At 49.4% G+C, this 27,975-nt stretch overlaps 1 protein-coding gene across 9 annotated transcripts in view; it reads right to left on the bottom strand.

The window, feature by feature from the left end:
• Window positions 1-7,109: 7,109 nt before the first annotated feature.
• MVB12B (multivesicular body subunit 12B) overlaps window positions 7,110-27,975 on the bottom strand; it is an 81,973-nt gene continuing 61,107 nt past the window's right edge. For 3 of the 9 annotated variants that reach the window (XM_026089910.1, XM_026089916.1, XM_026089843.1), the window contains 3 exons: window positions 23,982-24,037; window positions 21,992-22,051; window positions 10,775-16,171 (listed from right to left, as the gene is read on the bottom strand). In XM_026089910.1, the coding sequence (XP_025945695.1) occupies window positions 16,085-16,171; window positions 21,992-22,051; window positions 23,982-24,037 (203 nt within the window). In that variant the 3' untranslated portion in view covers window positions 10,775-16,084. Of the gene's footprint in view, window positions 7,705-9,799; window positions 10,119-10,774; window positions 16,172-16,199; window positions 16,676-21,991; window positions 22,052-23,981; window positions 24,038-27,975 lie in introns of those variants that run through there. The other 6 variants (XR_003257511.1, XR_003257515.1, XR_003257512.1 and 3 more) reach the window with 6 other exon arrangements.

Here is a 27,975-nt window from a genome sequence, read left to right as displayed (position 1 = left end):
GGACGGCCGGCTCCTGCCTGCGGGGACGGGAAGGGGCGCGCTGCAGAGCGGCGCCCACAGGCCTCCGCCGCGTCTGGTTCTCCCAGAGCCGCCAGCTGTGCTGTGCCGTGCCATGCCGTGCTGTGCCAGCCGCGACACCGGCAGTGACGCCGGCAGCGAGCGGGCTCGCGGGGGCTGCCGGCATCCGGCCCCCATCCCGGGGCACACGAGCCCAAATCCGGGCCCGGCGGCAGCGATGCCGATGCTGCGAGGAAGGACGCATCCTGAGAGCGCCTCGGCTCCCCGTCCGCCAGCGCGGATCTCTGCCTCCTCCCGCGCGAGGGGAAGGTGCACAGGGCTGGGGAAAAACAGTAATATTCGTTTGGTGCTGAGGCAGAGTTCAGGGTCCGTGTGTTTATTAGTCTCCGGAAAGTTTCACTGAATGACACAGGTTAGGATGAAAAACATAGGTAATGTTAGAAAAGTTCCCAGGAAGCCACAGTTCAGTAAATGGCTTTAAAAATAACTAATTGAATGACAACACGGAGACACAAAACTGACCCAATCCTTTTGGTCTTTAAAATCATGCACATACACTATATTTCAGGGTCAATTTATCACAGCAGGCCCCTTCCTCGCTGGCGCATAGCAAAAGGGAGTGCACCGACATATTTATAGCAGTCGCTGCTTATCAGATGGCATAAATATGTTCATGCTAAAATACATCAAGCCGCGGGCGTGAAGCTCGGTGACCCAAGGCAAGGAGGAAGCGTTGACGGTGCCTGGACGCTGTGTCCCGCGGGCACCGGGCAGGCTGCTGCCTGGTTTGCATGAGGCGAGCTTTTCCCGTGGTAAGGGCGAATCGGGACTGCTCAGCACAGCACGTCTGGCCTTTTCGCTTTCATACTTGCGTCAGTAGGCAGACAGAAAGGATTAAAATCAGCCTTTTCTCTAGTCTCTTTTTCTGATCGTTTCTGCTTAGGCATTTACCTAATTGCATTTTAGATATAATCAAACTCCGTGAGACAAGGGTTTTTCTCAGCTTGCCCTAGTCAGGTCTTGGACCTGCCCTGTTCGATATTGGCGGTAATGCACCTTTAAGGCATGTTGTGCTCTTCTGTTGAACTACAGAAATAATAAATGATTTTCCTAAACTCTTAGCTGTTACCAATTTACTCTAATCTCATTAGCACAGTTGTCTAAATCCTAAACATCCCTGCAGCTGAAAAAACCCAAGGAGACTGGCAGATATTATGGAATTAAAAAAAAAAAATCAACAAAGCAAGTTCCCCATTTTCCACTGCTTTTAGCGGAATGGTTTCTAGTGCATCCCCAGGTACAGAAATAGGTTCAGGAATGAGTCGGTGCAGACAAGAGGTAGAGGCAGACTCTGGATTCAGGCTCCTTTCTTGCTCACCCATGCACCCGGTGGCTCCTGCGGCCTTGGGAAACATCTGAGATATACGGTTTGCCAAACTGAGAATACAGATATATTGATAAGAAAATCAGTTTAACTTTCAAACAGCAAAATATAGGAATTCACAAACCAGGAGAAGTCTTGGGGCAGAGCTGTTGGAGGTGATGCGTGAAGTATTCACAAAAGAATTACGGAAACTGCATGGAACTGGCTTATTAAGAGGACTGTTTAGCAAGTAAAAATGGCAGCAAACAGTACCAAAATAGAGCTGTTATGTTTCCTTATGGGTACCCTTTAAGATAACACCCACCAGTGTGCCTGGGCAGTCAGGGCCTTCTAAGAATAAACTGATTAAAGAACATTTTGCAACCTATAAACCTGGTGCAGTTTAAAAGAAGTCTTTTAACCTTGGAGGTCTTATTTTCCTTAATAAGAAGTTGGGAAACCCCTTGCTTTCCATGGTTTGATCAGCTCATTAACGGACTGACAATATCTCAGGAGCTGCTGATACTCAATGCTTTAATAATAACATCTGCTAACTTCCTCAGGGCCCTTTTCAGAAGAAATTAGGTACAGGTTTGCATGCCAGAGAACGCAGGGATGTCATGAATCTGCATCCAGCTGGGAAAAGCAGACAGGCTGCGGAATTGCTGCTGCCGTGGCTGCAGTCACCTCCTATGCAAACCCTGGCACGAAGAGGCAGGTTTTGCTCCAATCTTGCTCTTTTTACCAGGAACATAAAGCCGGATTGCCGCGCCTGGCTCCACGCAGAAGCCCCACCACGTGCTCTGCGCGAGACCTACCCGCGATGGGGGTGCCACAGAGGGAGCTGGCAGCTGCTCTGGGATTTTTTTAATCTAGTTTCCTATGAAAACAAGGTTCCTGTGATCCCTGTATGCTTGTCTGTCTGCCTGTCCTGCCCAATAACTTTGAACTCTTTTTTTTACTGATTTAAACCAGATTTCACAGAGAGGTAGAAGTCTCAAGGATAATTAAGTTCCTAAAAAATTTATACAAATAGGCATTTGAGCAGAAAAAGGAATTTAGAGTTAGAGCAGTCAAAAAGTTCTGTGATTCCATCAAGCGGCTTCTGCTGTTGCCTACAACAGCTCACTGCCAGGAGCCTCCCTGGGAAAAATTTTAGGTGTACGTGGAAAGAACAAAAAATCTTCATATAATTCATATAAAAGCCAGTCACAGGAAACCACCTCCATCACCTCCAGTGCTCGTGAAACAAATTGATTCTCACGTATCCCTTAAGCCTGTGCCAGAGCGCGGCCTGATTCACAGACGCGGTAGGTTTTTCCCGGCCAGCGGAGAGCTCCGCCGCTGCTCTGGCGGTATTTTGCGGTACGGCGGTGGGCGAAAGGGTCTCCCTGTGGTTCGGGGCGGAGGGAAATCGCACACGGGGTCTTTGCACAGGTGAGAGAAGCGCTCTTGTAGAAGTGATCCAGTTCAGCAGGAACTGCCAGGTTGCTGTCGCGAGATCCTCACGCGCTGCTTCTCGCCGTGGGATCCTTCCCACACCTGGGCTGCCACCAGACCCCGGCGAAGGGTGTCCCAGGCAGCCGGGAGCGGGGCTGTCCCGGTGGGAGTTAATGTCCCCTCGCCTGCCTGCTCACTCCTGTCCTCTGCTTTCTGCCTAATGCATCCTGACCGAGCCCTCGGGTGCTCCTGCAGGACACATGGCAGGAACAGCAGTAATGGGCTTCTTGCTATTTTTTTGAAGAATGACAATTTTCAGACACTCCTGCTGGGAGCACTTCCCTGGCAGGGAAATGACCTAAAATGACCTTATGGCACTTTAGCGTCTTCGGCTCCCTGTTTTCTTGACACATCCGTGACTTTGCAGGCAGCCTCCGCCTGCCTTGCAGCAAACCCAAACGACGAGAAACCCCGGATCTTCGGCACGGCCGTGGGAACTGCCCTCTCGCGTGCTTGCCGGTGAGAGCCAGCGCCGCTCGAGGCAGGAACGCAGACCAACATGCCGCTTTGGTCCCCGTCCCCAAGAAGCATTTAGCAAAGACTTAATGACAGCGACCACGCGGCCCTCCCATGCCTGGGCTGTCTTCACCTTTAGAAAGTTCTCCTAATACCCGGTAGGAATTTTCCTTGACAACACCTGAACCCAGCACCTCCAGTGTTCCGCTCCAAGGCGAGGAGACCACCCTGGGAACGAGGTCTTTAACGTGGGACATTGGAGATGGACAACTCGTTCCCACGCCGGGATCGCTCAAGCTCCATATACACCCACGGCTGCCTGCTCCTGCAGTGCACACCCGCTTTCCCAGAACGATTTCGATTTTCTCCCATCGCTTCGAGCAGGTTCTCACAAGGCGATGGGGCCATAAAGGACATGGGTTGCAATAATGGGGTCGCACTGGATAAATATGTCAGTGATTCGGCTTATAAAGAAGCCAAGGCGAATGCAGGAAATGGAAGCCCTCCGGAGAGGCGACACCGGCTCTCCCAGGACAGCCCTAACGTCCACGTTTCCATCCCAGCCAGCTTCCAGGAGCCCTGAGCTGCGCCGGTCCCTCGTGCGCCGCAGTAACGGTGGTACTGAGATATTTATGAAGTGTTAGTTTCCAAAGAATACCGAACGCCAGCACTGGATTTCTAGAAATTCAGACATTCAGTATGAAGCACTAACGTTCTGCTATTTTTTTTTTCCTCTGGCAGTGTCCTCAATTTCAAGAAACAGATGTAAATTATATTTTATTCCAGTATCACCTTCTGCCTTTGAAGAACTGGGCTGCACTGGTGAGTGTGTCCAAGCAGCGCACATCCACCGACACAGAGGCATTTGGTGCACTGGCGGGCGGCTGCTCTAAAGCGTCCGCAAGGACAGGGTTTGTACACAGATTTCCGGAAAATATGAGATCTGAAAGAAACTAACAAAACCTTTCCATTGTCTGATTATTATTCTGCAACAACGCTATAAGGACCGCTGTGTTCAGTGCTGGGTGCACACACGTGGTGACACAACTCCTCTCCGAGAAAACTTGAGAGCCACCAGGGAAGCGCAAGGAAGTGCAGGCCGCTGGCAAGAGCCCTCGCAAGAGGAAAGCGGAAAACCCCCGGGCAGTGTCCCGCCGTTCCCAGTGCTGCACGCCGGAGCGCTGCAGGCGCCGGTGCCCTTTTGCAGCTGCAGAGGCTCCTTCGGAGACCTGCGCCCCGGCCGCAGCCCTGCTTGCTTTGGCCGCCTGCAGCACATTGGGGGCTCTGAGTGCTCACGAAAGGCTGTTAGTACTAATAGTCTTGCTGGGGTATTAACCTTGGTGACAGCAGGAAGAGAACCCCTTCGCACAGAAAACAAAGACACAGGAGAAATGTCCTTAGCCCGAAGGGTTTATATGCAGTGAATTTTGTCAAAGATGAAAACTATACAACTGAAACAAAACTTAGTTAAAACTATACAACTACAAACTCTAAGTAAAACTCTAAGTGGGTAGACTCACCTGTTCAATGTGAGTATGAAAACCCTTCTAAAAGAAGGGCACAGCCTCCTTTTACCCGCTTTTAGTCTTTGCTGCACCAGAGGACTAAAAGCTCCAGGAAAGAGCAGAGACAGCAAACCCTGAACCCAGCAGCTCCCCGACAGCCAGCAGAGAAGAGGAATTTGAGCACAGGAAGAATATGGCGATTTCGGGTGCAATTTTCTCTCTCTCCCTCCTCCGTTTTCCAAATGGCTGGAGAAACAAGTGGTTTGCTAATTTTTTCAGTGAAAGCAGACAGTGAATTTCTGATTAAGAATTAACATATTTTTAATATCTTTTAAATAAAAAAAAGGCAGAAAAGAATGTGTCAGCGCACTGTTTCGGCAGGGGCTGCAAGGCGTGGGAGCGGTACCGGGCTCGCCGGAGCGGGTTTCCATCCATCCACGCAGGCACGAGGGACATCTCTCCGAGGAGCCGAAGGACACCGCAGGGGATGGGAAGGGAGCGAAAGGTCTCCAGGCACTGACAGTAGATCTGACTCAGGGCAAAAGTCTTCCTCAAAAGGCCTTTTTAAGTTGATGAAAGGCACGATTTTAGCTCTAACTGCAGAACAAAACAAAACGAAGCAAGGAAGATGCGTTTCCCATTGTATTTCCAACATGTGACGGCAGTTACTGAAGGGCAGAGGCAGCACAGTGGGTTTCACAGTCACATTTTGTAAGCACATTAGTTCATGATCGCTAAACGCACCATCACTATAATCCCCTGTGCTTCATATTGCACTCACCAAACTCAACTGTTCTTACTTGATGTTAATGCTCACTTTCTTGAAACCGTGTCTGGGCGCTAATAGACACAAATACCTCCAGTTTCAGCGGCCACAAAGCTGAACGGCCATAGATCATTTTTTGGAACCTCAGCAAATCCTGCCTGATATATGGCTGCTCGGAGCCAAATGAGGGAGAATTAGCAAACAGGTGGTTGACATCAGCTGCACGGAGAGCGTGCTGGACACAGCCAGCTTTTCTGTGGAGCGGCTTACTCTGGAGCGGCGGTGCTGGAGCGCGAGCTTGGCCCTGGCGGGACGCTCACCCAGAGCCAGGCCAGTCTCCAGCGCCGTCTGCTCACCGCACCCGAAGGCGCCGTCCTGCCCTGTGGCTTCCTTGTGCGTTAAATCATTCCAAATCACTGATCGCTTACTGGTATATTGCTTGCGTTGCTACAAAGCACAAGAAATGTGAGGCTTTTGGTGAGGCTATGTGTTATTTTGAATTCAAGTTTCTCTGCATGCTCATACCAGTTCCGGAGTAACCCCTGAGGATCCGGCTCAGTCCTGCTGCGTTATGAGCGTTAAACCGAGACCTTGGAATACGTATTCATAGCTAACGTCTCTGCGATACGCTCAGCTGAGCGCGTGGCACTTGGAGGGATGTTCCTGCGCAAGTCCCTCCGAGAGGGTTACCTGGCGCCCCGCTTGGCCTCCTTCCCTCGGCAGCCCACGCGGGCCAGCGTGTCGCGCAGCCTTCCAGCCCCTCCTGCGGCGCGTCCTCGGGAACCGGCGCTGCAGCTCCGGCTCCGCAGGGCGAGCTGCTGGGAAGACTGTAAAATAAAATACGGCAGAGCAGCTGGATGAATGCTCATTTTAATTTAAGATCCGACGCTCATAAGTCAAACAACAAAGTGGTCCCACTTGGAGTATTCTCAGTTTTTGGTTTAATCAAGTAAAACTCTAGAGGTCAAATTTCAGCTTTGGTAGAAGTATATCATTAGACTTCCAAGATTTCAGGTGGGGGGAAAAAAAACCCCCACCCAACCTAGAACCCGTTTCCTCTGGAGAATTGCACTATGATTTGATTGGGACTTTTCTCCTTGACACGTCACCCACTTTATTAACTTCTGCTTTGCTTTAGAAAGAGGCATCTACCGTTTTGCTTCCCTGAAGAAGCTCATAATGTTATAATTCAAGTGTCAGGACAGATTAGGTTAAATGCACTGTGCGATTCCCAAAGGAAAACAAACTTCCAAACATACTCTATTTGCCTTGTTACATGTCAGGGACTGCATTAGAGCTGAACATGTAATTCTGTCGCCTAATGTGTTAAAGTTGGCATGAATTTTATTCTCTGTGCAAGGTGAGAAATTACTTAGCTAACAAAACATTTCGTTTCCCCCTCTTTGCGTTCTTTCTTTATGAGATTCTGAATGTGACATTTTCACAAAAAATCCCTGCACTTATTTGTGAAAAATGTATATTAAAACCAAAACACATCAAATGGAAAGAAATCACAGATGGTTTTATTCACAACCAGTAGAATTAATGGCCTTCTCTACTCTTTATAAATATTGGAAGCAGATGAGTTCATTACTATTTCACTCTAATAAAGAAAACCTGCTTTATTTTGACAAGACATCTACTTATCTAGTGTTTCTACTGAATAATAAATCTGTTTTCTTTGAAAAATTAAAGAAAGCTTATCAATAAACAAAAACCTGCCTGGAAATTTTGTCAATCAAAAAAAGCCCCCAAAATCTTCATTTCTGGTAACGTAGAAACGGAATTCAAGGGATTTTGAAAATGTCACTAATTTTCAGAATAGAAAGTTTTGAAATGTTTACTTTGTGGTTGTCTTAAATTTTTACATCTTTCAACAAAGCAAGCAGAAAAGTGGAAACATCTGAAAAGGCTTTTGAAAAGAAAAGAGTCAGCACAAGCTGGATAAAGCTGTGGGCTCCTTTATCTTCGAGAAATCTGCACACATGGAGCAGAGTTTAGGGGTTTTTTTTAACTGTGCACTCCAACACTTCCCAGTTCTGAATCCAAGCGGTGTCGAGTTTGCCAGACCTTCAAAGTACTGCTGGCAGTCCTTCCTGCAAGGGAATAAAACATCTTACCCTAGGGAAGCAAAAGCTGAGTCATTTTTAACCCCAAACAACATTCACTGATGTGGTCATCTTGTTAGTCATGGAAATCCTGTGTTATTTCTATTTATGCTTCTTTCAACACTTATTAACCAAGAAGTGAGAAGGTTTTATTTTAAACGGCAAAAGATGTTTGTCCTCTCCAGGGCCATGACAATCAGTTACGTGGCTTATCAATCATTTCAGAGAAAGGAAAAGAGTGTGAGAAACTCCCAGGGCCAGTTAATTTTTAAAGCTGTAGGAGGGAGAAGAGGAAAGAAAAACAACAACAACAAAGCCACAGAAAGACAAAACCTAACACAGCTCTAATAGTCCGCAGCCCTTTGGCTGGCTTTCCCTCTAACTCTTGGGCCTGTTACTTCCCTGTTTTTACAAAATGAGGACTATCTCGGGGCTAAAAACGGAGAAGCGGTCACAGTTTTGGAGGCAAACGGCAGCTCCGTGACTGGAGCACTGACCCGGGCAGAAGGCTGCCTTCAAAGCGCAGATTCATTTATTAAGTTTCCTTGGAAAGTGAATTCTCTGAACGACGGACAAGGGAGCTGGCCGAAGCCCCACCTGGCAATGCCTGTGAGGACAGATGGACGGACGGACGGCGGCAGGAGCAGCGGCAGCYGCGATGGGCTCGTAGCGCCGGGAGCCCGCAAAGAGACGACACCTCTGCCCACGGCCGCGGCGGGGCCCTGGCCCCGGTTTCCTTCGCTTGTTCGGCCTCCTGCGCCGGTCGGGCTCGTCCGCACCGCGCGCACCCTGTGGAGCCGGCTGCCGTCGTTCCCGCGCGGCGGCCACTCCACCTCCCACCGGGGTCCGTGAGCAAAACCGGCCGGGCAAAGCCTCTGCGCGTGGAGAGGGCCACGCGGGGCTCCTCGGACAGCGGCAGGGACACCCGGCGGCAAGGAGTTTCGGTTTCTTTTTAACATTTCAATGTATGCATCAAGACTCTGAGCAGCTGAACCAGGAAATGCAAAGAATGGAGCAGAAATACCGGGAATTGGGTGAACTCTAGAGCATTTAGACAGTTTTGCATGCGAATGGCAGGAGAGCAGCTTCTCCCCAGCTAAAAGCCCTTTTGCCCCGGGTGCCCTGCCCGGCACCAGCAGCATCCCGGTGAGGGGCCGGACCACCGTCCTGCGGGGCGCTCAGCAGTGGCGCGACCCACCGCGGGACCGCGAGCCCCCGGGTGCAGAGCRGCGCTGGGGACAGGGGCCACCGCGGCTTTCCATCAGCAGGCCAGAGCGCACACGGCTTTGATCAGGCATCTCGCGCAGCGATGCAGAAAGTTCTGCTGACTTTTTGCTCTGCACCAGGCATTTCTTGCAAAGTTTTGTCCCCTCTTGCCTCAGTACTGGGGCTCCTCCGCGGGAAGGGCTCATCCTCTCGGTGCACTCCGACACCAGGCCCCAAGAAGCATCCCAAAAGCACAGCGCCTGCCCTGTAACTCCCGCTTGCACCTTCAGAGCCTCTCCTCCAGCACGGCCGGAGCTCAGGGCTGCCCAGGAAACCCTGTTTATTTTGCAGAGTCCCAGTTTATCCTGCTGGTAGGGAGCGAGGGCAGGGAGCCCGCACTGGCCGGGGCTGCAGAGCACCTCCCGCTCCCGGCGGCCGCAGCAGCCCGACCCCGGTGCCGCCCGCTCCGAGGGGAACAGCGGCTCCGGCCACGCTGCGGGCGGCTGCGAGCAGGGACCGTGGGGCATCCGGCTGCCGGGGCCTTGTAACCGCACACGGTGCAAACTGTGCACTTGGTAACTTGGGGTCACTGAAGGTGTTAACACCTGTAGAGGGTAAACGGGTTGTTTCACTGAATTTATGGTCATTTACCGTACTGAACACAACTGTTACTAAACACATTTCGAACACATCCCACATGACAGGCGAAGTCTAGATGTCACATGGGGTCCCTTACCTTCCGGAAAATGCTTAAATTGAGCTATTTTGACCTCTGGCTTTTGACTTTGCATTCTCTTTAATGGAGACATTTTGGATAGATTTTCCAAGTCTTTTTATATATAATTTTCAACGTTAAAGAAAAACAAAAGCCAATTACCTTCGTGGGGATCATGTTGCCACCTCTGGATGCTGGGTCCAAGCACGGACCAAACCGCAGGCCATCGCCGCTGCTGCCGGCTCCCGCCGGAGGATTGCACAGCTCCCGCTCCGACCGCTAACGATCCTCCGCTCCCGTTTCATTAGTACTCCTGAGCCTGCTGTGGTGTTTCTGAATTCAGGCCATGGCGTTCGCACAGTCTTTCACCTTTCTGGGTAGCTTCAGAGCGCAGGAAACAGTGTCTCTGGTCCCTGTTCTCACGTCCCATCAAAACGGCTCGTAAAGTCCCAGCCAGCCCCGAGCAGAAGCACCGGGAAATCTGTTCAGTGGCAACAGAGAGAAAAAAGCACCTTTGTAAACGAGTCCTTTGCATTAAAGCCTACAATACCTGTTCTTTTCCAAGGCTCTCCGATCCAAGGACTTTTACCAGTGATGATTTGGTATTTTCTTCTTCCTCATCAAAAGTAAATACTAGATGGGAAAGTAAAAAACTCATCTCTGCAGGACACCACTAAAAACATCCATCTGGTGACAAACCCCATTTTTTATCCATTTAGTATGGAAAGTCGCTGCTGTACCACTCTAATTTCTTAATGAATGTTCAACGTGGTACAAAACCAAACAGCTTACTGAAGTCTCAGTCTATTATAAGAACATCATTACCTGTATCAAACAAAATGTGTAATTTCATCAAAAAACAAAAGCAATGCCAGGTGCCACAGTTAAAACATCTGTATGGCAGTTTAGTTCTGAATAAGCACCGAGACCTGCTTCATTCCTCCTGATACCTTCAGAATATCCGGCTTTGGGATCTGAAGAATTGAATGCAACAATGGTATAGACAAAAAGAAAAAAAAAGCGTTGGATGGTCCCAAGTCCTGGGGACCCCTGTTCTCTCCTGCGAGAGAGAACTGTGGCATTTTGTGCTTCTTAAACTCCAAATTTAAAACACACACACACACCACAGAGAATAAACTGATTAAAACAAACTTTATTTAACAAATTATATTAAGAATACAGACTAAGTTATCACACAATGAAACTTCCCTTTGTAAAATACAGGAGGGTCATCTAAAATAAATATAAAAAGTAATAACATTCATAAGATTAATGCACAGTAAATTCACTTTCAATAATCCAACAAAATGCATAGCATCTTAAAAAACACTTTGCAACTGCATAAAAAGTTTCTCTTTCCATTGATATGATGACATTTAGAACTGCTGTTGTTAGGAAAAAATTTCACAATAAATGACCAGAAAACCCAAATGGTTTGGTTTCCCTGTATTGAGTGAATTGAGCAGCACCTTACTGAGCACGTGACTGGCAGAGGGTCGCCCCTCGCTGCAGCGCCGCCAGACCCGAACGGCCCGGAATGACCAAACCTGGCGCCGCTGGGCCGCCCCCGCCACGCTGCCGGGAGCTGCCAGGCCCGTCGGCAAGGCTCCAAGGCTGAGGTAAGGTTGAAGTGCGGTGACGCACGCATGCCCTTGGGGACGAGCGGGAATCGCCTGGGTGCATCCCGCCCCGTCCGGTCCCGTCCCGCGGGCGTCGCACGGGCCTGGCCGGCGCTGGTGCTCCGCGGGCGCTGGTGCTCCGCGGGCGCTGCTCGCAGGGATGCACCGCCGTGGCACCGGCAAAAGCCCTTCGCTCCAAGGCGAGCACAGTGGGATTTTTATTCTTTGCTTTTTTAAAAATCCTGGCAAGCTGCGTGCCGCAGGCACCGTTTCATGCAGCCGTGTGTGCCACTCAGCTGGGAAAAAGGGAGCGGAGAAATCGCAGCCAGCCCCTCCGGTGCGTTGTCGAGGCTCAGGAGTTTTAACAGCAGACGAGCCAACGGGGCGGCTGGTTTTGCTCTCGCCGGGATGGGAGGAGGCTGGATCTGGTCTGCGCCACCGCCGCCGCCAAGCCCGGCACGCTGCGGGACGTGCCGGCACGGTGCCCGGTGCAGCGGTCACTGCCGGGCAGGGATGGGGAGCTGGCCGCGTGGGACTGCCGGCCCGGGGCCTCCGCGTGCCCTTCCCCGCTCCGGGGGGAGCTCAGGCTTGGCAAGCGGGAGCCCCGCGCCGCGGGAGCCGCTCTCCCCGCCCGCGCTCAGGGCTCTGCACAGGCTTTCTGGTCCTCAGGGTGGGTTTTACGAATTTGGGGAGCTGTCGGGGCGGGGGTGCGCGTGTGATGCTACAGGTCACCAGCAACCTCACCGCGCCGGAGGCCACACGGAGCCTCCCCGACACAGCACCAAGCACGAGCTCAGCGACAGCCGAAGCAAAAAGCGTCTCACAAAGTTTATTCCTATACAACTACATCTATGGGATGCTCCCACGGGGAAGACATCTGCTAAGTAAGTCCACACTTGAATTTTATCACAAAGTTCACACTCTACGTTACTTTCTGGACTAATTTCTTGCCCTTCCACTATTAACAGCTCGGACGTTGCAGCCTGGCCTGGATGGTCCGTGAGTCATCTCAGTGCGTTACCTGCTCTTTGCTGTGAGCAATCTAGGAGACAGCGCGTCACTGCTGATTCACATCAGAAGGTCTGTTTTACAGTAAACAATCCCCTCACTGCTTCTTTTCTCTCTCAGTTGCAGAGATAGGAATTGGGTAGATAACTTGGCAAACTAATTTCTTCACCAACCACAAGATTAAGCTACACAGTGTCTAGTTTATTCTAGGATCAGAAGCAAGGTAGCCAAGCACATCTGTTAAAGCTCTGCAAAACCACTTCTGCTGCTTTCCATTGACTCATCCCCTCCCCTTACGCTCCAGAAGGCTCCTGCTCCAGAAGGCTTCTTCACCGCCAGACAACAACAATATCAGGTTCCCCGAAAGTTTATTGCCTGGGCCAATGCTAACGCACTTGCCTTTGGGCAGGGAGGGAGTAAGATGCAGAGGGATACTTGTACTGGCCCCAGCACACACCAACGGGGAGGACTAGCCGCGAGGATGCAAGGACCAGCCTTGCAACGATTTGCTCCGATTACAAAAATTATGGAATAGCAAATGAAACCTGCCTGCTGAAATGCTGACCGAATGCCCACCGGTCTCGGGAATTCAGAAGTGCAATGAAAAAGCTCCCTATAATCAGTGGACTGAAAAGAAAACATATACAGTCAATACGCTTGTAACACAGAGACGTGCTGCATGTCTTGCTGTGCTTCTAAGCACTGGCTCTGAGCCCTCTCATCTTCGGAAATGCCCGCAGGGGTTCAAGCTGTGGGCTTTACCAGTCTGAGCAGCTCTTAGCTGAAAATGCCTCTGTTGTGCTTATACCAAGAGATCTGCAGTTGTACTATTCAGGCTTGCAGCAAAGGGTATCTTTGCAGTGCCACGGTGCAGAAGCACACTGCAAAGATCAAATTTCTCTTCCAAGTTTCTCTGCAGATGTACCCCATGAAGCAGCTTTGCTAGGCCAGTGAAAGGGAGGGAAGAGTGAGAACCAACTATGCAAATATATCCCAAAGATTTCTTAGGTGTTTGTCCCAATTGCATGTCCTGTCAGCATTTTGAGCCATCCAGTGTTTCTTGCCAATCACTGAAGGGAAAGCTGAATTTATTATCTCTAAGAAGGCTGAGAAAACGTCAGTGTTGCTATATGTATTAAAGCATCAATTTTATCTACTGATGTTCTTTAAGCTAAATCTCACAGAAAGGAAGCAAAAGCTATATACCCACTTTTTCAACATTTTAGTTGCAGGTTTTTATAGCTCAGCCTACTAAACCTGGTGCTACTGTTTCTGACAAATTCTTCATGATGTTGAGGGCCACATGTTCTGCACTCTGAGTGCAGACCAGTACTCGGTATGTAGACCCTGGCCTTGCTCAGACATACCCAGGAACATACCCAGGAAGCACTCACTGAACGCAGAATTGGGCAGCTGTCAGTAACTGCTCCACTGAGCACTTCACTTTCCATACAGCGAAGTAGTCAGTCCTGCCCTCCAACACGAGAAGATGCTGCTCAAGGAGGTAGCTCCATGCAGCAATCTCACCATATCCTCGCAGCAGCAACTGCATCCTGGACGCTGCAGACCGTGCGCTGGCTGCCTCTGCACCAGACCAGCCGCTCTCACTTCTCCAGCAACGGGGAAGGTCAGCTCTCTGCAACTCCATCATCCTGAAACTGAGGAAAGCAATGCTGCAGACAGCTTCTGCCTACCTGTAGTGCCCACTAAACTACAGGAGAAGCTATGAATGGATGCCACAGAAAACTACAGAACAGATTACCAACAGAAAAAAGAAAGACAAAAGATGGATGAGATGGGCATACTACTACAGCATAGAGTGAATTTGAACTTCAAGTGAACCTGAGCCGAATGACCAGGCTGCCATGGTATGTTCATTTGTCGATGTCGGCATCATCAATCTAGCCTTTGTGAAGCTTGGCAGTGAGGTCTGGCTTTGCTTTCCTGCAGGATAAATAAGAACTAAAAATGGTGCTGCAACCTTCAAGTAAATGAGCACTTCCAGGGGGTCACCAAACCTCCAGAGCTGATGCAAACAATTCTTTTGCCCAGATACGACACTCTTGCAACCAAATCTGCCTATGCTTTCAAATCACATGGCCTCGCTTTATGGAGGCAGTTTTAGAAAACAGTTACCTGACTGGGAGAAGTTGAAGCAGAGAATTGGAATCAGTCTAACCTGAATATTACAAAATTTTGTGTTTGTTATCTCAGCAATATGGTACAGTGCCTTAAAACCAGAAATGAATCTTTGGACAAGAAATACTTTACATATGTACAAATAAAAAATACAAGCTGACAGTACAAAATCTACTGTTAGTCACCATTCTGTCCTACTAGAAAATGCAAGATCAATCAAAAGCAGTGCAAAGCAGGTCAGGGCATACATAGGACCCAGACTGAGAGCTGCAATACTGTTATTTGTTACTATGGCAATTGCATTTCAATAGGGTTAGGTAATCAGTATTTTACAATATAAAAAGTTGCACATTTTAACACTTACTTAAAAATTACCATTTTGCTGCCATGATGTATCTTTGTTCTACAGCAGAGGCTTGAAAAAGCAGCACAGAGATCAGATGGACATTTCTAAATAACTTATTACAGCAACAGACTTCACCAAGACATGCATTTGACTCAGGAGTGAGCTAAGGTCACCAGTCATAAGGAGGCTGAGGTCAGGGTTTAATGCATCACACTCTTGACCGGTGGAAATAAACCACTCTCGTCCTGCACTACGTCAGAGTTCAGCGCTTCCCTCCGTGAGTGCAAAAGGGAACAGGCACATCTCTTTCATTTTAGCAGCTAGTGGGGCAAATATTAGAAAACCGCCCAAAGTAACCGGCAGGTGATAGCATCCACTTCATCAGCAGAGCCATGGCTTAGTGCGCAGGTGCGGCGAGGAGTTGGAGGGGTGTTACAGGGTCTGGCCAGCTCGCTGTCGGTATCCAACCCAGACGGAAACACAGAGCGTTTGTCACCACTCCCAGACACGCTGTCACCTTATGCACAAGAGGTGCTTCTCCTCGGAAACTAAAGCACAGCTTGTGATCTTTGTGATCTCCTCCACCTTGCCAGTGATTTGGGGGAGGGTCCAAAGCAGATCCAAGGAAGTGATCCCGGCTCCATGAGCCTACAGCAAAAATAAATGGTTGCAGTCTCCGGTTCATCCTGGCCGCACAGGAGTCGTTGGGTGGCCTGGGCTTGGTGGAGGCAAACGGTGGGCTCAGCACAGCTCAGAGCTCGGTGTGCTAACCGAAGAGCTGCAAAGGCCTCCGTGCGTCTGGAGCTCCGCCGCTCCGATCCCGCAGCGAGGATCAGGAGCGGAGCAGCCGGCTCCACATCAGCTCAGATGGGATGCCTGGGGATTTGTTCACAACTGGCCATATCTTTCGCTCTCTCTTACTCACACCAGCAGCAGCAGGGAGCACTGCTGGGCATTTCTTGATCGTCTGCAAGCTCACAGCTTGTTGTTCGCAGCATTTTGCTACAGCTTCGTGTTCTTGTGGCTGTTCTGCAGCAGGGGTTATGGGAAAAGGGACCAACGAAGAAGCTGCTGGTCGGGCTCTAACGAAGGTACTCACGTGGAGAAGCGGCCCCAGCAGCGCAAGAGGATGAGGGCAGCTGACAAAGGGTTACGGAGTCCGAATGGGTGAAACGGCACGTGCAGAGCGGGGTGGTGCAGCGCAGGGAGGGCGGCCACTGCGGGCCAAGCCGCGGGACGTGCTCCAGGCGCGCTGCGTGCCGGGCCTCGCGTCCCGCTCAGTAGTATGCGTGCACCCGCCGCTCCGCCGTCCCGCTCCGCCGTCGGCCGCCGGGCTCACGACTGCGGGAGCTGCTGGCACCTGGTGGGGCTGGGTGGCAGCCGGGCAGCGGCGCTCTGCTCCGTCCTGAAGCTGTAGTCGTACTAGAGAGCAAAACAAACAGGACAAACACATGTGACAGCGGCCCGAAAGCAGCCCGGACCGGGGCACGCGGCAGGCCTGTGCCCAGGCGGAGAGCGCTGTCTGCGTGGCTGCACAAACACCCCTCCTTTCCCACCAGCGTCCCCGCGCCCTGCCCTGGCGCCCTCCCTGCTGCACGTCCCCGCGCGGGTGGGCTTGTGCCGCTACGCAAGGCGTGGGATGCTCCGAGCCCCAGCACGCGGCTCCTGGCCGGAGCAGCCGCCGCTAGCTACAGGCGGCGATGCGGCTAACGCGTCTGCTGCCAAAGGAAGCAGTTGGGTGACCCAGGGTGCCACGCTCCTCTCGTTCGCCTCCTGCAACCGGTTTTGTTCTAGGGAACACTGTCCTCCAAAGGGAATAAACGGGAAGCAGTCCTTATTCACTGCACACATCGTCCCACTAGTGCTTTCAAACAATGGCTCAAAGGCAGGCTGCCAGGGCGATGTTCATGGGACACATGCAACAACCTGAAAAACGAGATAAAAAGTAGGCCTGGAAGGACCTGGAGATGGGATCTCATCCACCCCCTGCCCAAAGGCAGGACCACACCAGCATGGGCGCAGTGGCACTGCCTAACCCTTTCCTAAAGACCTCCAGCAGGAGACCAGTAATGATCTGACATCAGATTAGTTCCTCTTCCCTAAATTCTAGTGTTAAGATAAACATGACCATGCTCATCCTCTGCAGGGACAGAACGATTGGCCTGTTCAGGTCTCTCTTACACAAGCCTGCACCATTTTAATTAAAATTGCTTTGGCAAAGTGGGTGCAGATCCCTACACACATATTTTTTGGCCCAAATGTGGCTTAGTTCAGTTTAGTTTTGGCCTGCTCTTGATACATTTAAGCTAACCCAGAACAAACCTGGTTTAAAAAAATAACAAGAGCATCCATGCACACAGTGCCAAAAGCTAGCGGAGGACAGACCCGGCCGTGCGACAGGACGCCGTGCCCCTCCTGGGCAGGAACGGCTGTGATGGGAGGGTTATGCCATCGTGCAGTTCGCCCCTCCAAGGAGGTCTGCACCCATCGCATGATGCTGCACCCTTCCCTTTGCAGGAATCCCTCTTTAGAAGTGCCGGCCGGCTGCAGGAGAAGTGACCCCGCTCCCCCGAGTGCTGGGAGCAGCCTGCAGCGGTCAGAGCGGTCGTGCTGGACATCCCTGCTGGTGGTCGGACATCCCTGCAGCCGGCTCCGGCACTGCACTGCGCCGCGAGCGCCGTAGCACTGCCATCTCGTGGCACGTCGTCGGCCACGCTCGGCATGGACCCAAGCGCTCAGGGAGGCTGGTGATGGGCACTGCACGGCCAGGGTGTCCTGACCCTCCGCAGCAGCTTCCAGGAGAGGCTCTTGGGGAACAGTAATTCCAAGGCAGAGCAATGCACTGGGGAGCCACCGGCTCCCACGGGAGGGCACCTCGCTGAGGCCGTGCAGACGATGGTAGTGCTCTACTCTTGCGCCTAGCAGCTGGGCTCAAATACCCCTACCGTAACAGCAGCATCCATGCTGCAACCCTTCCTGCAGAGCTGCATGAAGGCAAGGTGCTTCTCCTGGAGAGAAGAGCTGGGTCTGCTCTTCCATCCAGCTCCCAGCAGTTGGCCTGGGCTTGGCCTTTTCTGTTACCATCTTAGACAGGGCTAACACCAAAGCCTTCTCCCCGTCCCGTAGGCACCGCATGCCGAGCAGTGGTGCGAGCAGGGCCACGGCGGCACCCTCAGCAGTTACTACCAAGGTGTCGCGCTGCTGGGACCAATGTGGACCTGCTCTTCCTGAAACTGCTGAGCCCAGAGCACCTGGGGACAACACTGCCAGCAGAAAGAGCTCTGAGGAGGCTCCCCCGTGGGACCCCACCTACAGAGACCCCAGGCAGGAGACGCCCACAGCCCAGGGCAGCAGACATCACGCTTTTCGGTCATGTCACCACTCCTACCTGCTTGCATCGGGGTGGGAACAAAGCTGAGGAGGTGCTGCCTCCCCCGGCCAGGGCTCGCTCCCCGTGCCGTGGGGCCAGGCCAGCGCCAGCCCCAGGCTCCCCAGCCTGCAGGCTGCCAGGACGAGCGTGCCCGCCGCAGGCAGCGGCTGCAGAGGGGAAACTGAGGCACTGAGGGAGCGGTGCCTCGTGCAAGGGCGGCAGTGGCGGAGCAGGGAGCGGGGCACGGCGCTGGTCCCCGTCCCCAAGGCAGGGTGGCTGGACCCTGATGGAGCTCAGGTGTGGCAAACGGGCTCTTTGCTCAGTGCAATAAGGAACTGCGGCACTAGAGGGTGCTCAGTGACCGTAGGTTGTCGGATGCTAAAGCATCTTTAAAGTTAACATTTACTTTTCTGTACTCTCTCTGTTTTTTATTTAATACACGAAATATCAGACTAAGAATTTTTTGCTGCCTAGATAACTGAGGACTGGGTATCGATGAAAGACATACAGAACTTCTATTTTGTTAACTCTATTAAAAAAAACGTATAGTGCACACTTCACTTCTAGTGTAAACCATGCAAAGAGGATATGTCAAGAAGTCATCTTTTTCAAGACTGCCTTTTAATTGGCAAACATGTCTTCATTAATTTTACCTCAATGTCATGATGTCACAGCTAGCAGTACCAGCCCCAAGCTAAATAAGCAATAAGCCTCATTTTTCAACACACAAACACATAAAGATGTCAGCTCAAACTGTTTACTAATTAACACTTAAAAAGACACAAATTAGATATGCGTGGCTAAGAGCAATTATAATCAAGACGAATTTCTCTAGTCATTTGGGAACTGAAAAAAATGCCTAATTGCTGGAACCAATGTTTTAAAAACTGAAATCATGCCAGTTAGCAAATATGTTCATTTAAAGAACATTTCATGTGACTACACTCTGGAGAATTGACTACAAACATGAGAACAAGGAAAAATATTTCTGTATAAAATTAAAATTTTAAGCTCTTTTAGATTTACAACTTCTTCATTAAATATATTTGCAAAGAGCAGCCTATGAAAACTTGTAGCAATTAAGTGGTTAAATGAACTGCCTTCCTTGTCAATTTAAAAAGAATGATTAATATTAGATTCTCACTTTACTAATTAGAATCTCTGCAGACTTGTAGCCGAACACCAAGTTAAAATGAAGACTTGGTGCGTTCTGTCAAAGTCCCACGCTGGAGAAGCGCAGGAGGCCTGCAGACGGGTCTGACAGCGACCTGCGCTGCCGAACGGGACTGGCGCTTGGCAGAGCCCACCAACACGCTGCTCCAGCTGCAGCGCGGTGCTCCAGCTGTGAGCCGCCCCTGCCCTTTCCAGCACAGCGTGCACCGCTCTCCCACTACGCGAGATTTTCACTTGCTGAGACATTGCCACAGCACAGAGGACCAGCAAGCACAAAATCCCCTGCAACCCTGGAGGACAGACAGCAGAGCTGCTGCAGAGCATCTACTCCTGTCTCTGCCGCATGTCCAGCTAAGCGACCTTGGGCAAACTATGCCCTCAGCTTTAACCCTTCTCTACCCTACGCAGTGTCTGCGCCTGCTATAATGAGATGCTGACTTCAGACGCCGCCTGAATGTGCAATACAGGATTTGCATCTATTTTTACTGATTTTCCTGAAAGGGTGGAGTCCCTTAATTTGGCTCACTTCACAACTTGGAGGATGGGAACATACATCTGCAAATGTGGTGACAGAGAATAATAACTCTTGGAATTCTTTGGGAATATTTTTTGCAAGGCATCTAGCTCCAGGGAAAATGTTCTTGCTGCTTTGGAAATCCAGAAGATTTGCTGTAATGGTGCTATTGCTTGCAAGGGAAATAAAGCCATACAGAAATTCACAATATTTATATGCATAGCTATCTATGTGCAGACAAGATGCTTCATCAAGGAATATGGGCTGCATAATTATACTTTTCATTACTCTGAAACACACACAGCCTGTAATGGAATAGGAGGGTGTGGGGAGAACTGGCAGGTATCAACAACTCCTTTCATGGCCACATAAATAAATCTGATACCTGCGTTTCAGCATTCAGCAGGCCTGCGAGGGGCACAATGAAAGGGCTATACCATCCACGACTCCGCAGCAGTGCTGCCCAGACCTCTCTCCAACCCCCGATGATGCGGTGAGGGCTGCAGCGTGGCGCATGGAAATCTAACGCGACCTGACACTTCCACTCCAGCAGAACAAACCCTGCTGCCCCCATGGACAATTCCCAGCAACACGCAGGGAAAAGGGCTGAGGGTCTGAAGCTCTTCTGACACACCAGGGCTCCTCACCGCCCTCTGGGCAATCCCAGACAGACGTACTGGCATGCAGGCCGTGCCCGAGGCAAGCCAGGCTGCTTCTGTCAGGGATTTCCTGAATCAGGCAGCATCTGTAGAGCTACTGTCACTGCTCCAGTTGGGCTGCTGGATGTCTGGAAATCTTTGGCAACTGACCAGCTTCTTTTTCCGCTCTGACAAAATTTCCAGGCAGGAAAAGAGGATAGATTTAGGAAAAATCAGGGTATCCTGCAGCCTTCGGATATGTTGTTTTCCACCAAGGGTCTATGCCAGGTCCTCTGAGTTGATGGTTCCCCGGCTATGGTCCCATAACCTGCCCTAAGTACACCTACCTCAGCTTTGCCACTCATGTACGGTCCTGTAATCTTCCATGATGCCTGCCTGCCATTCCCCAAGGGGGAGAAATGAGTGACACAGACACACGTCACAGACACTAAGATTTGCCCTGCCTGGTCACGGACTTCTATGAGAAAGGAGGAACATGGAGCTGTTGAAGGCAGTCCTGCCTAACCTATCCAGCTGCATCAGGAGTACATCTAGCACTCACCCTGAAACTAAGTTATCCCTGAAGACTTCCTAGCTTAAAGATTAAGTCCTTTTCATCATGGAAATAAACAGAGGAATTCCTAACTTCCCCCCAAACAAGTGTGAAATGGATGAGTTTTGCTTTTACATGCAGATCACAGCTGACTTTAACATTTGCGTTCCATTTGGCGACCCATAACAACTGGAACCTAAAAGTGCAGAGACCACTTTTCTATGTTTGCCATGACAGGCTTGGAAGTTTTACTATGCTGTATTCTTACTCTTTGACTTTAATACAGCTGTCTTCATAACATATGTTTGTAACCAAAGATGCCCAAAAGAAACACATACGACTAATAAGAGGTCAATTTTCTTCACGGTCTTAGACATTCACCTCGAAGGAAGCTGTTCCTGAGCAGGTGGCTACTTAGCATCTTGCAGCCCAAGCCTTGCACATGCCAAAATGTTCCTCTGGGAACATATGAGCTACCTGTTGTGGTAGATCATGCTCAGTTTGGCTCTAGTCTCCTGTCTCTTCCCTGAAGGACTCATGTTTACTAAAAATTCACACTGCTTTTCCTGGTAACAAGTTACACTCACCGTCAAACCGAAAGATTATGATGTAGTTTACCTTACACCACTTAATCAAGTTCAATTGTTTCCCAAGCTATGAGGCAACCTAACACAAACAGTGCCCTACTGGTTACAAACACGTTTTGTTAATAAATGAGGAAAAAAAAGTTTAAATAAAAGAGACATCTGGAATTAAATGGAGGGCAGACAACTTCATCATTAGATTCAATGTTTAAAGCCTCTTTATCTGACACAAAGCACAGAGGACATCTGTAATTCCAAGTTTACTGTTTGACTTAACTTAATGTTGACTTTATCCATCATCAGTGACTTGGGAAAGACAAGTGAGACCTTTTCCACAAGGAAGGGAATCCTGCAACTAAATGAACACAGATCTCATGATGATTTTGCTTAGAGTATGGCTGGGTACTTACCTCCTTTTCGATTTCTGCTAGAGTTTTGATTGTGATGCCCAAGAGATCAACTGGCTGCATCTGGTGAAAAAAAGAAACATAGAAATGTCAAATTTAGGGGTTTTTTTTGTTTTGATTAAGTCAACAAATACTCTATCATCAGAGATTTAGAGGCACCATCTGTAAACAAATGCATAATCCTGTTTCTCAGTCCACCACAAGAGTGTAAGAAGCGGAAGGCGGTCTAGGGATAACAGCTCTAATGCCTGTCTCCCTGACTGGGGACAGCTGACACTCATCACAGTGTCACCTTAAACAGGTAAATCTTTAGCCATCTCCCTGCAACAGGACGGCTGTTACTGAGACATACTTTGCAGCACCCTATGGATTTCACATGGCCATAGCATGCAAGCGTGAGAGGCCCCGGCTGCGGAAAGCCCTGACCAAACTGACCATGCGGTGGCAATGCTGTCTAAAGAATCTGAAGGGAGGATTAGCATGACCTAATCTCTCTGCATTTGTCCTAGCAGCAGGGGACTTCAGCTTTCTGGGAACACAAGTCAGCCCGTAAACAACCCTTTCCAGAAAGCAAYGGCTGTGAAAAACTGCATCCCACTGTATATGCAGGTTCTGTAAGTAAAAAGGAATGCGCAAAGCAGGAGCAAGATGTGAAAAATCAGATTCATCAGATAGGTCTGTGTTTGCTGTAATAGCCTCTTGTAAATTGATTTTTAAAGAGATATTGTTTTAGGGACTGGATGGATTAGGGGGCTGGTAATGGGATGTTGAGCCTTTGAGCTCTGGATCACCATCTTAAATTAGTGCTGGGCTGCCGATGCTCAGAAGTCATTCTGACTCGGTATTAGGGTTTCTGTTCCTGTGGGAGCGAAGCGTGCCCTTGCCCCAGGACATCGGTGGGACGCTCTGCTGGCAGACGAGCCGAACGGGCACGACAGGCACCTTCCTCGCTGGCTCCCCTGCGCCGCCTCGCACCCGCAGCACAGGGAGCTGCCTTCAGCGGGGCACCCCGAGCACCCAAAACTCTTCACCAGGACTAAACTCACGCAGAAATATGCTGTGTAGGGGGAAAAAAGCCTGTTTTGCTGCTGCACTTGAGACACTTTGGCTCATATAACCTCTCAAGCCAGAGGGCAACAGGAATGCTCAAATCATTTTTCTATCCATGTTTGTGTTTTCTGGAACCCAGCAGAGGTCCAGCTGTTGTATCATTAGGACATAACAACCTCTCTAAACTTTCTAGCCTGGAATTGGTAAACAGGACAGCACAGCCTCGCTCCACAGAGACTGGATTTCTGCCAGCGTAGCCATGGCAACCCCACTAAGTTGGGTCAGCTAAAGTTACTTGCACTCCACGTGCAAAATCACCAGCATTTTTCAAGATTAAGCAGCTCCCTGGAAGACTGGGGTGATGCCAACTGCACTTGGTTAGCGCAGAGACGACCCCAGGAGCCCCAGTTTTTCTGGGACGTGCCCAGCGGCGCGTGCAGCTACCGAGGATGTTCTGGCCATCGGTCCGAGCAGAGAAACGGCTGGACACCCGGGGCCGCTCTCCGCTATGCCCCGGAGAGCACGGAGGGGACCCCGAGCCCTGCGGCCGTCCTTCAGTGCTGGTGACCACCTTGTCACTGCCWCTGCCTTGAAATCCTGGGATACCAAACGGGAGCCTTAGGGTTGGCAATGCTACGCTATCTCTACAGTGGGCTAAATTTAGGAGATCCACTTATCTGCTGCTTTGTTTAGAGCATGCATCTACAGTAAGGGATTACAAATATATCCAGCACCCAGAGTCACTTGGCCATTCCTGTTTTTGGTGGTGATAAAAGTTTCATCTCCTGGGAGAATTCAGTTTTAGAAATCATCAGGTAAAAGCCATTCGCACCCAACAGGAAAGTTTTCTGAAGCACAGCCTTGGGTCATGTCGGGCACAGGTATCAATTACACCCACAAAAGAGGAATTTCAGACCCTGGAAGAACAGCGAAGGTCACTCACCCCTTCAGGAGCACAGGCAAACTTCTCTGAAATCATAAAAGGCACTCCGTCCATTGCTGAAAGGGACAGAATGAGCAGACACGTCACACTTCCGGCTGCTTTCCGCGATGCCGCAGCACGCGCTCACAGCGGCACAGCACATACGCGCCACATTGACATTTGATTGATACCTCTTGGAAGTTATTTCCAGCCTTTCCTCCCTTAAACCTCCCAGTGGTTTCTGTCTGTTCAAGACACAGCTGGGTTAGCCCCTACCAAGCCAGGAATTCGATGAACACCCCCCCACTCCACCCATATATTTTTTTTATGGTCTCAGTTTTGAGAATCTGTTTCCAATTTGGTCCAGCCCCCAAATAGGACAGTATTTGAAGCTGAAAACAAATACAAACAGTTTGAAAGTACAGGCATCTATTTGCCACTACTATACAGAGCAACTGGAGCTAACTTGGTTTCCTAGCAAGCAAATAAGGAAAACACTTGGTTCAGATAACTTTCACCTCCTCAAAGCGGTAAGTGCTATTGCCTTGGTAGATTAAGGAATAGTCACAGCACTAGTGATAATGTAATCTCTTAAACCTGGAGACAAACACCTTCCAGCGCCTGTCCACCACCAACGAAAACTAAATAGCAAACAACGGAGCACACGCGTAAAATGCTAACCACATCTGGAGGACGGAAAGCAATGAAGTATGAAGACAGACACAAGGACATGACTGTACATGGCGCAGCCTCATGTCACAGTGCCAGGCGCTCTGCTTGCAACACAACCTTAATGATATTGAGGGGATTTTTTGCATTTATATTACCTTGTGTATTCTTCTTACATAGCGTAGCAACGTTTAGTGTTCTTTGTCTTGCTATTACTATCTAGGAAACGTCACAGAATGCCTCCCGTAAGACATGTCAGTACAGGTGAGCCACTTTATTTTTAAAACAGGTATCTCAGCAATTTCCACACAAGACTGAAAAGGGCACACTTCCAAGGTAGTGTGCAGTCCTGAATACATCCATTTTACTTCAGTTATACCCTTAACATTTTAACTCTTTAACTTTCAGCTCTGAAAAAAATAAAAACTTCAAACTAGACCAAGTTTAACCCCTGAAATGCCCTCAGGTAATCTCCAAATAGGCTTTTCTTTCACAAAGCATCTGCCCCCACCCTGCATTTCTTTGCTTGCTGCTTTGCAATTTCCATTAGCACTCAGCAAGTTACCATGTTAGTGATTTAACAAAGGTTATTTAAGAATACATTTTACATTAGCTTTGGATATTTTTGACTTAAAAAAAAAAAATACACTGGAGTCATTTCATTATCAAAGGTGCTATGTGGCAGCCACAAAGTTACATGAAACAAAAGGAAACAGATGAAAAGCAGCATCACAAAATCCAGGAAGTTTTGAACCTGAAAGACCATCTGCATTTGTTATCCCGACAGAAACCTGCTTTGATCAGTCACACACTGGCTTTTGTAAAGCAATTTAAAGAAAAAGCCCCAAGGAGCTTGCATGTGCCCCCCAGCCCAGCGCCGCCGGCGGGGATGCGGCGGCAGGGCCCGGGGTCCCCCAGCACTTCAGTCCTCCCAGAGCACAAAAGTGCAGAGCAAAGCAGCAGATGAAAGCAGGGTGTGCCAAAGGCTCAGCAGCGCAATTAGCACTCTCCTAAACAAACGAGCTTCAACAGAGCTGTAATTAAGCAGGGCTGTAATTAAGTATATGCCCTTTATCATAACGATCATGCTTAAAAATGGCATGATGCATGGAAGTGTGTTATTAATGCTGCAATCCCAAAGCGAACGGAGCGTGCATAGGAACTGGTGTGTCAGGCCCGTCACCAGGCTGCTTGTAAAATGCATTAAAGGGAAAAATCAGAAAACAACAAGCTCATTCAACAGTTCTTTTCATAGCCGGGCACTAGGAGTCAACAGGATTTAAATACCCACCAATTCAGAAAACTTTACACAAATAAAGCACGAAGCTGTCATTGCCTGCTCCATCCACCAGCCTCACACAGTGCCAGGGAGGGAGGAAGGACGTTTTCCTGCCAGCCACAGCACCCGTGTTTGTGGCAAGGCTCAGCTACTCAGAGACTGCTGTGCTAGTCTGCATAATGAGAAATGTTTCGGCACAAAACTGGCTGAAGGTGGGCTGCTCCGCCGCAGAGCGGTGGGAACCCATCTGAAAAATGCGAGGAGCGACAGCTCATACCCTTAGCTTTAGTTCAAAGCTGATCTGTGTCCCAAGCCAAAGCAAATACTCCAAAGGACATCCCCAAAGATTCACGCACCTCACCCTCCAAGATATGAATGCGGTCACTCCAACATCTGACACAGGAAGAGATTCAAAATCACTGTTAGCTAAAAAGTCTGGTTTTGTTTTTAAGTCTAATACCATGTTTGCAACTTCAAGGGTGAAGCACCAAACTTCCTCATAAGAGTATACATCCAAAATGGTTACCAAGAAGATTAATAAACACAATAACAACTAGTTCCTCCATAATATTGAACATTTTCAATTACCGTTAACTTTTATATCTTGTGGACAAGAATCTTTGCTACGCTAAGCCTTTCCTCAAGTTCAGAGCGTGCTTAGCATGCATGCTATGCAACACACTAGTCTGAACAAAAAACGGCTGCAGCAATGCGTTTTGCTGGGATCGTCCTGGGTATATATATATATGTACTGTATTTATATATATATATACACACACACACACATATATACACCATGTATAAATAAATAAATAAATAAATATGTCCTCTCCGTATTTCTCTGTCGAAACCAGGTTGCGCACGCTGTAATGCTGGGGCAACATGCAGGGCAAGGCAATGCTCGGTGCGCACATGGGTCACACCATAAAGTACTCCCTCACTGCACACCCGAATCGCCTTCAGCTTGCAGAAGAGGGAAATATTTAACTCTGGGAAACTGTCTCCAGTGCGGAGTGTCAGCAGAAGGAAAGAGCTCCATCGCTGCACCTGCGATCTGCTCAGCGGTGTCCAGCACCAGCGCACAGACGTGGGTGCCCTCGCTCCCAGAGCATACCCTGAGATGGCGTGTGATTTACAGCAGCTAGTTAATTTTATAATAAAGTTAAATGAAACCAGAACTGTAGGAGGCTTTTAATTCTACGTCCCTTGTTCTGATGTTGTGCTGTAAATAATCATCCTCATCAGCCTCCGATTCCTTCCCCTCCCCATTGCTTTTCAGAAACTCCTGGCAATCGCTGATGGGAAAGTGCTGTGCTGAGATTCTGCCCRGCATTAACATTCTCACGGGCATTTCAAAACTTACCAGCGACGCTTGGGCCTGGAGCTTCAGTGCTTGTGTTAATTTGGCCCAAAGCTGTTCAATGTTCATTAATGCCAATCTGCGCTACTTTCAAGACCAGCGGACAGTAACATAAAGGAATAAAAGGAAGTGGTGCTGATGAACGGCAAAGTAAAAGTCTCTTTCCAAAGGTAGAACATACTGATTCAGAACAAAAAAGGTGGGAAAGATCCAATTTTTATAGCATTACTACAAGCAGCATCACTCATACCCTCACATGAGTAAGATCATGTAATAATGTATATGTCTTAACATCTTTAAAAGGTTATAATTTTAAAATAATTTTAAAGACCTATAAAACACACCTTGCATGTTTCACTTAAACGCCTCTCAAATAAGCAGGCAAAGCTTTTCTTCCACTTTTTTTTTTTTTTTTAAACATAGTTTGAGGCATTTGGGCTTCTGTGGCACACGTATGCCTTTCGTGAACCTGCATCTGCCACAAAGTGCCCACCTCAGTGCGCCCTCCCTCCACAACCACGCGCTCACACAAGTTAAAACAGAGGCAGAGGCAGCACAGCCTGTGAGGACACACCTCATTTCAAAGGGTATTAAAATTTCTCATTGAGATATTAGCTTTTGCCCTTGCCATATTTTGCGCTGGGAGAGCTGCTTGCTCTGCCAGGGCACGCGCAGGTCGCCTGCGCCTCCTTGGCTAACCACTGTCA

This window comes from Apteryx rowi, unplaced genomic scaffold (genome assembly GCF_003343035.1).
Source record: "Apteryx rowi isolate R43461 unplaced genomic scaffold, aptRow1 scaffold_120, whole genome shotgun sequence".
Classification (NCBI taxonomy): Eukaryota; Metazoa; Chordata; class Aves; order Apterygiformes; family Apterygidae; genus Apteryx; species Apteryx rowi.
The sequence above is the reverse complement of the archived record's forward strand: the minus strand, read 5'-3'. Positions and strand labels throughout refer to the sequence as shown.